General features: G+C 41.3%; 1 protein-coding gene across 1 annotated transcript in view; it reads right to left on the bottom strand.

The window, feature by feature from the left end:
* Nucleotides 1–12,877, bottom strand: part of HDAC2 (histone deacetylase 2) — a 54,123-nt gene that overhangs the window by 15,696 nt on the left and 25,550 nt on the right. Inside the window, exons 4-9 of the mRNA XM_040350264.1 lie at nucleotides 11,520–11,594; nucleotides 8,079–8,217; nucleotides 5,955–6,096; nucleotides 5,325–5,417; nucleotides 4,767–4,875; nucleotides 3,659–3,799 (exon numbers count right to left, since the gene is read on the bottom strand). Coding sequence (XP_040206198.1) covers nucleotides 3,659–3,799; nucleotides 4,767–4,875; nucleotides 5,325–5,417; nucleotides 5,955–6,096; nucleotides 8,079–8,217; nucleotides 11,520–11,594 — 699 coding nt within the window. The remainder of the gene's footprint in view (nucleotides 1–3,658; nucleotides 3,800–4,766; nucleotides 4,876–5,324; nucleotides 5,418–5,954; nucleotides 6,097–8,078; nucleotides 8,218–11,519; nucleotides 11,595–12,877) is intronic.

The following is a 12,877-nucleotide window of genomic DNA, read 5'->3' on the forward strand; positions in this document are numbered from 1 at the left end:
CACACAAAGAGGGGAAGATCTACTTAGGATGTTCCAAAGCACTGCGCAAGAGGTGTGGGCAACACAGCAAGAAGGCCAAACATGCCCAAATACCCAAAAATGCAATACCATGACAGAATCTCCTATAAGACCTTTAAGTCCAAAACTTCCATCAACAGAGGCGTGAACATCTGTCTGATAAAAAACATTGGGGGGGGGGGGGGGGCTTTCCATGTACAATCTACCCTCCTTGATGTTGAATTTCTAGCTATGGAGGAAGGTAGATTCAGAAAACGCCCCCATCAAGGGTGAATTTCTAGCTATGAGAGTAGATTCAGAAACACCTCGATCCCTCTGGATTTGGGCATCGGACATGCTGTAGCAGCCAGCGACTGTATAGTACGATGGGAGATTGAATCCTGCAACAGAAAATCTGGATGATCTGGTAGAGCCTACTGCTCATCTGCCAAGAGTTCTACTATGTCGCATACCAAGTTCTTCTTGGCCAAGCCAGTGCAAGTTATGGGAATGTCCTCCACCTTTATTCTGCGCAACAGACAAGAAGCTGAAGTGGAGGGATGGCGTAGTTTAGGGACAAATGATCCCAATGAGTCACCAGGGCATCCACCACAAATGCCTGGGAAACCCTGCTTTGAAACTCAAACCTTAAAAGGGGTTATAAAGGTAAAAAATGTTTTTCCTAAATAGCTTCCTTTACCTTAGTGCAGTCCTCCTTCACTTACCTCACCCTTCGATTTTGATTTTAAATGTCCTTATTTCTTCTGAGAAATCCTCACTTCCAGTTCTTCTGTCTGTAACTCCACACAGTAATGCGAGGCTTTCTCCCTGGTGTGGAGTGTGGTGCTCGCCCCCTCCCTTAAGCGGGGAGGGGGGTGTGCAGGAGAGTCAGGACGCTCTCTACGTTGCAGATAAAGAAGCTGTGTGTTAGTGGGCGTCCGACTTTCCTGCAGTCCAAGGGAGGGGGCGAGCACGACACTCCACACCAGGGAGAAAGCCTTGCATTACTGTGTGGAGTTACAGACATAAGAACAGGAAATGATGATTTCTCAGAAGAAAGGACATTTAAAAGCAAAATGGAAAGATGAGGTAAGTTAAGGAGGACTGCACTAAGGTAAAGGAAGCTATTTAGGATTTTTTTTTTTTACCTTTACAACCCCTTTAAGTTAAAGTTGTTGCTGAATTGTTGACGACAAGATCAGAAAGACACCTTAAAAAGAGCTTCCAACATCTTATCCATGGTGTCTATAAAAGACAAAAGTATGTTTTTTTGATTCATACTTACCTATGTGGACAAGGGTACCAACAGCAGCTTTTCAGGGCTGAAGGCAGAAGAGCACTAAATCAGGTATCCCTCATGACTTGTGGATTCTAGTGTGAGCGACACTGCAGGACTAGGACCTCAGAAACATTTGTACTGTGCGCACCTAGAAACTGATTGGAATGGCACCAATACATGTATGACATCCCCTTAAACATGTGCCACTCTGGATGTCCCTTTTTGGGTTTCATCACTGCCATATGTTGTTCCCATGGGAAAAATGCCCAAATGCCCCACACAGGGAAGACTGGAAAGACCGACAGGGGGACTTCCACATTCTCCACTGGAAAAGAAGCACTCACCAACCCATAGGTGCAGGGCCAGTAGGCCTAATCCTTCAGGGAATTCACTGCCTTTGACCTGTACAGCACCCGGCAAGTGAGGTCACCAGATACAATGTACACCTGAGATCGCTACTAGCAGGATCCATGGCTGACCAAAAGTCCTTAAAGGCTGTTGTATGTGGGGTAGATATACAGCCTCCTCTCAGCAATTCGGCCATAGTGACCGATCACGGCGAAGCCCAACTATTTCATCAGTGGCTTTAGGCATAAGTTAAGAAATCATAACTATGTGCTTTAAAGAAGAAATGTTGGAGGCACATCCATCACCTAAAGTCACTAGCTAAAAAATGGGGCTTGGCTGATCTGGGAGGGGTTATGTCTGGTGGGAGATTCCTGCCTTTTTTGGCCATAAGGTAGCAGCATAACCAAAGTAGTCTAGAATATCAAGTTTTCTGTGTGCTGTAAAACACGATTTGGAACCCAGGTTTATCCGGCAGGTAGTATGGGAGCAGCAAGTAAAACTATCGCACAATAAGAGGGCACTGGGGAAGGAAGGAGACTTCTGCTATGTAGACACATGCCCACTGCATTGCACCATCATAGCTTTTATATAATGCCTCAACATGCCTACATGTAAAATTTTCTGTAGGCAGGGTGAAGAGCATTTCCGTGTGGATTTGCTTCAGGGATATACACCCATGTACCGCTGTCAGAAATTCCTCCACCCCCCTCATTTGTGTGGATGGAGGAATCTTTTTTTTTCGTTCGGTCAATAGGCTGAACAAAAAAGAAAAACTAAGTGTATGGGCAGCTGAAATGTGACTGCAGGTTCACAAGCCCAACTCATCTTAACACAAATTGTCCATAAATTGCTTGACTGTTTGCTGAACGACAATAATCTTCCAGACACCAGAAACAGGAGGGACAAATACAGAAGACAAAAGTTTTAAAAAGATCAAAAAACATACCCAACATAATACTTAAGGCTGACCTCTGGACACAAAAAAATATATTCTCAATAGTCACTTTGCGAACGAACGTGTAGTGCCTTTGCATACACAGATATTGCCAGCTTGTAAAAGTAGCGGTAAGAGTATCACTGTGCTGGACATAGCATGTGCAGAGCTGTGAGAGGGATCCGGCGGGCTCTCCCGCTACAGGCTGAAAACGATCTGGGCTACATAGCTCATTAGGATAAGCTTAGAAATACAGGGTGACATTTAAAGCGGTTCTCCACCCTAAAGTGGAGTCCCGCTGATCGGAACCCTCCCCCCCTCCGGTGTCACATTTGACACCTTTCAGGGGGGAGGGGGGTGCAGATACCTGTCTAAAGACAGGTATTTGCACCCACTTCCGGCCCGGCATTCACGGGCAAAAGACGGGCATTCCGTCACATCCCGTCGCCCCCCCCCGTTGTGTGCTGGGAACACTCGGCTCCCAGCACACAGCGGGAGCCAATCGGCGGGCGCGGCGCGACTCGCGCCGTAGGGAACCGGGCACTGAAGCCACAGCGCTTCACTTCCTGGTTCCCTCACTGTGGATGGAGGGAGGAGCAGCAGGGTGACGAGCGATCGCTCGTGCCCTGCTGCGGACGGCGCTGGACTCCAGGACAGGTAAGTGTCCTTATATTAAAAGTCAGCAGCTGCCGTATTTGTAGCTGCTGGCTTTTAATATATTTTTGGGGTGGAACATCCGCTTTAAGTGACTCCTACACATGCACATAATACTGCTATGAATATGGCAGCAAGATCACATCCCCACAAATGCACAGCAGAGTATGTCCGTATCCCCATATATGCAAAGTGCATGCATAAACATTGGCACTCCCGCAAGGTTGCTATCAATATAGCAGCAGGATCCCAAACAAGTAGTGACCCAAGTCATTTAGATTACCGTGCATGCCAATACCATATTGCTTACCCCTCTGAAATCTGGGGGAAAAACTAAAAATACCTCTTTAAACATTTTTACATTTTAAAATATTGGGAAAGAAAAAAAACTTGACCATAAACAAAAAACACCTTATATAAAAGCCAATAACATTAACTAAACCTACCATTTGGGATTTCACAATCCAGGGCAACAGCAGTCTCATATGTCCAGCAGCGAGCAACATTACGAATAGTATATCCACCTCCACCGAGCATGAGTAGAGGCAAGTTAAAAGTTTTTACAACTTCAACACACTTAGCATGACCTGCAGAAAGTAGAATGCGTTAGTGGAGTTATACAAGTCATTTCAAGAATAAAGAGTCTACCTATTGCACTCAGTGGAGTAATTAACAAGAGTTGACTGTATAAAGTTTAAAAGTAAAATGCATCTCAAACACATTTGCTTCTTAAACGCTTCTGAAAATGTTGAACCTTATCCATGTCTAATTATACATTTTGCTTTATAAACTATGCAGCCGAGAACCATTAAAAGCAAAACATGTTGCAGGCAGAAAAATGCTAAGCTGACTTTAGTTATACTAGAAGTTGGGAACTGGGTGTCCCTATTGCAAAGTTTAAGCCAAACCCATTTGCTCTCTCCATCTATTAAATGTAGTGCATGTCTTCCAGAGAGTGCTAAGCCGATATACCCCTTCCCTGCATTAGTTGACCCCTTATCTGATGTATGCGTCTGCCATCAACTGGATCCTGTGAGCAAAGGGCAGGACCAAGCTGTTTGAGTCTAGGGGCGCACATAGCAGGGCTTGGGACCACGCCCGCATATGTGCCACAATAGGCAGTGGATTCCTATGGTGGGACTCAGAGATAAGAAGGAGCCTAGAGCACCATTTAGGGTCCCCAGAAGAGAAGGATCGGGGGGTGCTCTGTGCAATACCATTGCACAGAGCAGGCAAGCATAAACCTTCTAATTATTTTAATATTTTTTATTGTAGTCTTTGCATATGTCTCTACCTATAGCCCCCACTTCTCTATTTTTATCTGTCTCCTATACCGAGACATTCCAGGTATTTAAAAATGTAGATAGATGTCTGGTTACCCCCCCCCCCCCCCCTCCTTGCAGTATGAGAAAGACGTAAATAAAGCAAAGTATACTTTCTGTATCTATTTTGGACAATCTATGAACCATGTGGAAAATAAATTTTTAGCAGTCCAATGCCAGAAGCCTTGTAGATGCTGAAAATTACTTGGTCACAACTGAAAATCTTAGTTACCCTTTACTGTTAAATTGAAGCACCCAAGGCGATCTCCAGACAATGAATCGGCACCACACTGTAAAACCACTGCACTGGGCTGGTACATCTCCATTACTTTGGAAATGATCTGTGAGGGAAAAGTAAAATTATCTGGGATCATATTCATTATATACAGCAAACAACAAGCATACATGCTAGGTAATAAAAAGGAGAACAAAAAAAAAACCACAAATTATTTGCACCTGTTTTACCGTCACTGCGAGCTGCATTAGTCCCCAAGCTGAAGGTCCACCTACATTTATTTATTCTTCCCCTAATGTTCCTCATACCCTCATTAGAAACAAGCAGTAGCAGACTACACTGAACTGTTATTACACTAAATGGTCACTTCTGAAACAGAAGCAGTATCAAGTCGTAGACAGGCTTCCTTCCTGTTGCAGGCCAAAACGTTTTGAAACGATCCAATTACTAAAAAGCACACAAATCTCCTTCCTCACGCATTACATATGTTAGATCATTTTGCATCTTGCAGCGGTTTTTAAAATAAGGAAGAGTCAGAATCTAAAAGATACTTACTGGCTTAAATATTTGTCCGTATGATTCATCATCAATTCCATCCCTCATTGGGAAATTGACAGCATAATACTTGCCTTTTCCAGCACCAATATCCTGGAAAAGTGTAAGAAAAACATTTCTGAAAAGCCTTTAAAGATGCACAAAATATGAACATGCAAAACAGAATCAAAGTGAACCTTCCCTTTGATGCTGACAGAATAGTCTGCTGCCAATGAAGAGTTAGCCTTGTGTGGGTCATTACTTGGAACTTACATACAGGGCTGAGGTTTCTTTCCCACCCACATGGGAAAGTGACAGACAGAATCTATCATCGGATATTTGATTTTATTAAGTGGATAAAACGGACTGTTTAAGAAGCCTTCAGAAGCAAACTAAGGTGGTAACTTGTAATAGGCATGAATTTGTCCTTCCATCCATCATGCTGCACTTCCAATTTCTTTTAAAAAGTTTATGTTAGAGCTGTTATGACTTGAAATTAGAAAAGTGCCTATCCTCTTATGTAACCAGACCTAATTCAATACAATAGGAATGTTCATTGCCCTATAGCAAACTAAACATAAATCACAATATTCTCATTTTAATTTATGAAATGTAAAAAGACAAAAAAAAAAAAAAAAATAAACTACTTACTCTGAGATCACCGGTGCCAGGGAAATATTCCCCATATTTATGGAATGAAACGGTCATGACCCGATCTGTGGTATAGAAAGCCTCTTCAACACCATCACCATGGTGAATATCTATGTCAATGTATAACACTCTTTGGTGGTATCTACAGAAATAGATTTGACATCAGTAATAGTGGTTTGCAAGACACCAAATATAAGCACAGATTGTAAAACTTAACTAAAATAATTTCCACATTTTTACTTGTTGTGCCCTGTTTTTAGGATTATATACCAAGGAATTTTCAGACTACCGTATTTATCAGTGTAAAACACGCACCCTAAATTTAAGAGGGAAGTTTCAGGAAAAAAACTTTCCACAGCCCCCTGCGTGTAACATGCAGGCACAGTTTACCCTCTATTTTCAGGGTAAAAAAGTAAGTGTTATACGCCAATACAATACAGTAATACTTAGGGGTTTATGTATATAGCGTTCACTGTGTGGACATGACAATGTGAAAATTGCTGTACTTCCTCTACTGTGTGCGAATCCTAAATCAACAGCGCCACCTAGTGGCCACAATACATTTGTGAGGAAGCATTATAGCAACTACAGGTGGACGATGACAGTATAGGAAATGCACATAATAGAGAAGATCTGCAATTTTCGCCCCCGATTGTGTGAAAGTTTTTCACATCGGCACAACAAATGTTTTACACAAAGACTTCATATATTTATTTTTGTACTGAAGGTAAAAAAAAAAAAAAAAAAAAAAAAAAAAACTTGTCACACATTGTACTAATAGGATTTTTGTACTTGCTCTAAAAACCATCTATTGGAGTATATTGAGGGACACAGATATTAGACTAGCTGGGTTATACTGACCTCACAAATGTGCTTCTGGAAGAATGGTCAAACATTCCCATAGACACACTCCTAAACCTTGTGGACAGTCGTCCCAGAAGAGTTGAAGCTGTTATAGCTACAAAGGGTGGGCCAACGCAATATTGACTGCTACGGACTAAGACTGGGATGCCATTAAAGTTCATGTGCGTGTAAAGGCAGGTGTCCCAATACTTTTGACAATACAGTGTGTGTATGTATATATATATATATATATATATATATATATATATATATATATATATATATATATATATATATATATATATATATATATATATACACACACACACACACACACACACACACACACACATATATATATATATACATACACACACTTGTTTTTATTCTTTTTTAATAAGTGATCACAATCTCCATTTTCAGCTGCGCATTTCCTCATGTACACTACAGCTGCTAAACTAAAAAAAAATTCCCAGCAGCCTCCGAATGCTCCTCTATGTGTCCATGTACACTCAGTCGTTTATAGTAGTTTAGAGGCAGTTGGGCATTTATAAGCGTTTTTAAAAGGGGAAAACCTTTCTGATAATTTTTGAACATATAAAAAAGTGTTGGAAAAAAAAAACTAAAAAACTAAAATTTCACCAGATTCTGATGCCTGCATCAATGGATGAGTCCAGTAGCAACAAACTCTGGTGCTCCCACGCAATTTTCTACATCTTTGGAGCCTCAGACACAGCAACACCAGGAGCATTTTCTCACACATGCTTATGTTAGGATCCATAGTGAAAACACACACACACAAAAAAAAAAAAAAAAAGACCCCCCATCTACAAGCACACTGCTGCTGCTTTTTCTTCTCACAGAACGGCTGAAATAGTTAATAATTTACTTGTTTTTCATGCATTGCCGGCATTTGGGAGGGTCTCCTTTAAAAAAATGCTTCCAACATTAAATGGACATGCCTGCTGCTAAACTGGCATAAACTTGGTATGTAAAAGCTGTAAAATGAATGATTTTCACCATCAGTTTCCAGCATTCAGAAAGGGTTTTCAGCTGCCCTGTGTACATCAGCCCTAAGGGGCTTAAAGAGCTGGGGGTGGAGAAGCAACAGTACACTGATCTGATAAAAAGTTGGAGGATGCTGTTTCTCCTAAGGAAAATACTGGTTGCCTAGCTGCCATACTGACCCTCTGGAGTTGATGCTTAGAGCTACTGCCACTGGACAAGCTAACAGATCAGGACTTTTTTTTTTTTTAAGGACAAATATGCATAGACACTTACTTTAAGAGTTCAAGGATGGCAAGTACAATGTCATTCACATAACAAAACCCAGATGCTTCAGATTTCTTTGCATGATGAAGTCCTCCTGCCCAGTTTACTGCCATGTCAGTTTGCTGTCTGTTCAGTTTTACAGCACCAGCTGAAAATAGAAGTGTTACATTTAGTACAATTACAGAAAAAGATTTTGGTTTGTGATGTTATGTGCAAACTACTGAAGACACACTCATTCTATAGCACAAGTAGAGACAGACAAGGGCACAGGAAAAGTAGTGAAAAAAGTCTGGATGGCCGCACTCCAATGAAATCACTTATTAATCAATATATGTACATGGCAGTCCATACAGCAATAATGGAGGATAAGAAATACAGCACAGCCAACGTGTTTCACACCTCTACCGGTGCTTAATCATAGATACAATTATGAACTAAAACACAGGTGTATATACATAGATATATTTAAATAGCTCGGATACATTCAATCTTGGAATCAAGGTAACCCATGCATCGGAGCTATTTAAATGAATGAATAAACAAATGATAAGCGCTTCAAATACGTGATCTAATTCACAGTGGAAGGTAATACCAGTGATGAGTGCACAAACACAATAAGAGGTTAAATGTGATAAATAACCAATAAATATTTTCAAAACAATCACAAATAATGTGAACCTGAGAAGGTGCAAATAGTGCAATGAGATGTCCTTCAATATTGAATGCAAACAACAATTGGTGCAAATAGTGGTTCAAAGAATTGAAAAATATATATAAAAGAAAAAATGAGTGGATGATAATAAGATCAGAGTGAGACAGTCTATATAAGATGGATCAAATGAAATCAATTTCTGAATCTCTTCTCTTCTCTCTCAAGTGGTGAGAAAATATCCTCATAAGTAATGTAGTTCCCTTACCTGCAGGGTACTATATATGAGCATATAGTGTAGACTCCACGACTTGATGGTCCTGCTCCTCCGAGTATGGATGACTCCTCCTAATTTTTTACTAATAAACCGGATTGAGTCCAAACCTACTGCACTATTGGAGGCACTTTTTTCTTTCCTCACTCATCTCACTGCTTACTCCGGACCACGGAGCTTGGAGAGACCCATCAGCTGGAGCAGGAGGTGTCATCCACACTCGAAGGAGCAGGACCATCACGCCGTGGAGTTTACACGATATACTCATATATAGTACCCTGCAGCTTGGAGAGACCCATCAGCTGGAGCAGGAGGAGTCATCCATACTCGGAGGAGCAGGACCATCAAGTCGTGGAGTCTACACTATATGCTCATATATAGTACCCTGCAGGTAAGGGAACTACATTACTTATGAGGATATTTTCTCACCACTTGAGAGAGAAGAGAAGAGATTCAGAAATTGATTTCATTTGATCCATCTTATATAGACTGTCTCACTCTGATCTTATTATCATCCACTCATTTTTTCTTTTATATATATTTTTCAATTCTTTGAACCACTATTTGCACCAATTGTTGTTTGCATTCAATATTGAAGGACATCTCATTGCACTATTTGCACCTTCTCAGGTTCACATTATTTGTGATTGTTTTGAAAATATTTATTGGTTATTTATCACATTTAACCTCTTATTGTGTTTGTGCACTCATCACTGGTATTACCTTCCACTGTGAATTAGATCACGTATTTGAAGCGCTTATCATTTGTTTATTCATCTATTTTTATTTTGTGTTATGTGAACACTCCTAGATATAGCGGCCTCAGATTTATTTTACAGATCTTTTTATCACTGCTATATTATCACATTCGTTTACTCACAGTAGCGCACTGAATTTCTCACTAATTATCTATTTAAATGAATGAATGACTTGTATAGCGCAACGCATGCGAACTGAATCGCCTCTGGGCGCTTTTTCCAACCAGTATCTGCTTGGCTGGTGCGGTCATTTTTACCCCGTAGGATCATGACACGCTAGGGACACACAGTCATACACACATATATACTGGGCCAATTTGGACGAGATCCAATTTACCTACCAGCATGTCTTTGGAGCCATGGAAATATGTATGTATATCTACACACCTGTGTTTTCATTCATCATTTCAGCTATGGATTAAGCACCAGGAGAGGTGTGAAATGCGTTAGCTGTGCTGTATTTGTTTATCCTCATTTTTGCTGTATGGACTGTTATTTACATATAATGATTAAAGTGTTACTAAACCCACAACACTAAAATCTGTCTGTATATGCAGCATAGCATGCTTGTTATATTCACTGTGGAACTTAAGGGGTTAATCCTCTGCATTGTGTAAAAAGGCCGTTTTATCCTGTATGCTCAGATCCTCCCCTTCTTGCACGGTTTATCTTGGGAAGGCCAGCTAACCCAGGCAGAGATCAGCCCAAAAGGTGGCAGTTTAGTCAATCTCCTAAAAAGGAAGGATAATGCCCCTAAGGTCAATTGCTGTTGTTTCCGTCCATGAACGGAAGAGGAAGAAGATTTATAAGCTGTGGGCACTGTGTGTGTGTGTGTGTGTGTGTGTGTGTGTGTATATGTGTGTGTATATGTGTGTGTGTGTGTGTGTGTGTGTGTGTGTGTGTGTGTGTGTGTGTGTGTGTGTGTGGGGGGCTGATTAACTGTTTTCATATTACTGGGTTTCGTAACACTTTTATAAAATGTGATTTCATTGGACTGTGGCCAGTCAGTCTTTTTTCACTACATATCTTCTGATGCATACAGGGCCAGCACCCTTTACATGAGCAGTGGTGGCATAGCAGAAGGGTTTATTTTCTTTGGGCAGTACACTACTTACGGCGCGCAGGAAATGTGTCAAAACTTGAAGAATTTATTACAAACTAAAATATCACACTTGCATAAGATTTATAGAGTTATAGTATTATTATATGTAGAGTTAGGAGTATGTGCATGTTGTGTGAAATGTGTTAACGCCTTCCCTGCTTGTTGAAAAATGGTTTTATGCAGTTGCAATAAAAAGTTTCTACCCTCGAATGCGGTCATCCTCTTTTCTTTTATCCTGTGTTTTCTGGCAGCACTGGACTTATCATCGCCATTATATTCATACTGATCTCACCTGGAGCGGCATTTTCTTTCGTGTTCTGCATAAGATTATTAATCTCCAGAATCAGTCCACCTATGCGAAGACTACCAACCTTGTGGGAGTGTCATATTATTTTAGTTTGTAATAAATTCTTCAACTTTTAACCATTTTCCTGCACCTTTGTCAGTTGTTTCTTCTCTTCCTTCTGCTTGATTGCCCAGATCAATGAGAGGAGCAGCAAGATCTGTGACTGATGCTTTTAGAGACCAATGAGCTTTATGGACTATATGATGAAAGTTTGAGCTATTTTCTGTAGTTTTTCTAACAGTCACTCTGCGATTTTCAAAAATCTACATATATTTAAAATTCCTAGAAATAGTAATTCATAGAAAATCAAAAGAACCTTACCCACAGAGCCTCCAGTGGAAAGCTGGCAGAACTCAAAAAGGCCATCAAACACCGGACAGTCCTCACCAACGTTGACTAAACAGAAGCAAGAGAAACATGTATCACTTTATTTATGAAATGCAATTTAGATACCGTGCTACATTTTCTTACTTTTGGCAGCAATAGGCGCTATTCTTTGTCACAAAGCTGTTGCCCAGGACTAGAAAATTCATCACTATAACAGAACCAAGGGTTCACACTTGACAGAATGCCTATTAGTCAAAAAATGGTTATTTATTACAGGACATGAACAAAAGGTGACCTGCTGTGAACACAGCTCAGAACTTCTTGGGAACCAGCAGTCCTCTATAGAGCACATCCGACATCGCTCTAATGCATCCTTTTTGTAGTAATGCAGGAGGAATGTTTGGCAGCAATTGCCCTCCTAAACAGGTGGCCAAGCTTCACAGAAGTTTACAGCAAAGCCTCATCTGGAGAACTAGCTTGCTTCTGTGTGTGCTAAAGAGTATGGGTGACATGACGTTATCAGGGCTGAAAATCTACATTTGCCAGGCTGAATGAAAAAACACTACAGATCGCCGTACTAACATAAGTGACGTTAGTACAGTGATCACCCCCACTGAGCCATTGTGTTCTGACAGGCGGCCTGCCTCCTGCTCCCCCCCCCCTCCCCCAGAACTCATTAATCAGTGTTTGCAGCCATTGGCTGAGAGTGTTGATCGGACATGCCAGGTTTGTCAGAAGCCGTCATGAGGCTGGCTTCTGTCAGGCAGGGATCTGTACACAGTGGCTGAACTGACAGTTTTCGGGTCGTGTGTACCGAGTCTTAGGCCCCTTTCACACTGGTGCAGTATGCAGGTGCTATTGCGCTAAAAATAGCGCCTGTAAACCGACCCTAAATAGTAGCTGCTGTTTCTCCTGTGTGAAAGATTGAAGGCTTTCACACTAGAGCGGTGCGCTGGCAAGACCATTCCAAAAGTCCTGCTAGCAGCATCTTTGGAGCGGTGAAAGGAGCAGTGTGTTTACCGCTCCTCCACCACTCATTCTTATTGAAAGCAATGAGAAACCGTGGCTATACTGCCGGCAATGCGCCTCTGCAGAGGGGCAATATGGGTGGTATTAACCCTTTTTTGGCTGCTAGCAGGGGTTAAAATCGCACCGCTAGCGGCCGAATACCGCTGCAATTCCGACAGTATAGCGCCGCTAAAAATAACAGCACTATACCGCCACCACACCTCCCGCCCCAGTGTGAAAAGGGCCTTAGTTACATTAGCAGCGTTTTGTTTGTCACACCATGTTTATACAAGTTACCTTTGTGTGTTAAAATCTAACTAAAAGCAATTTTTTTTTTTTGTATA

Source organism: Rana temporaria, chromosome 4 (assembly GCF_905171775.1).
Source record: "Rana temporaria chromosome 4, aRanTem1.1, whole genome shotgun sequence".
Lineage (NCBI taxonomy): Eukaryota > Metazoa > Chordata > Amphibia > Anura > Ranidae > Rana > Rana temporaria.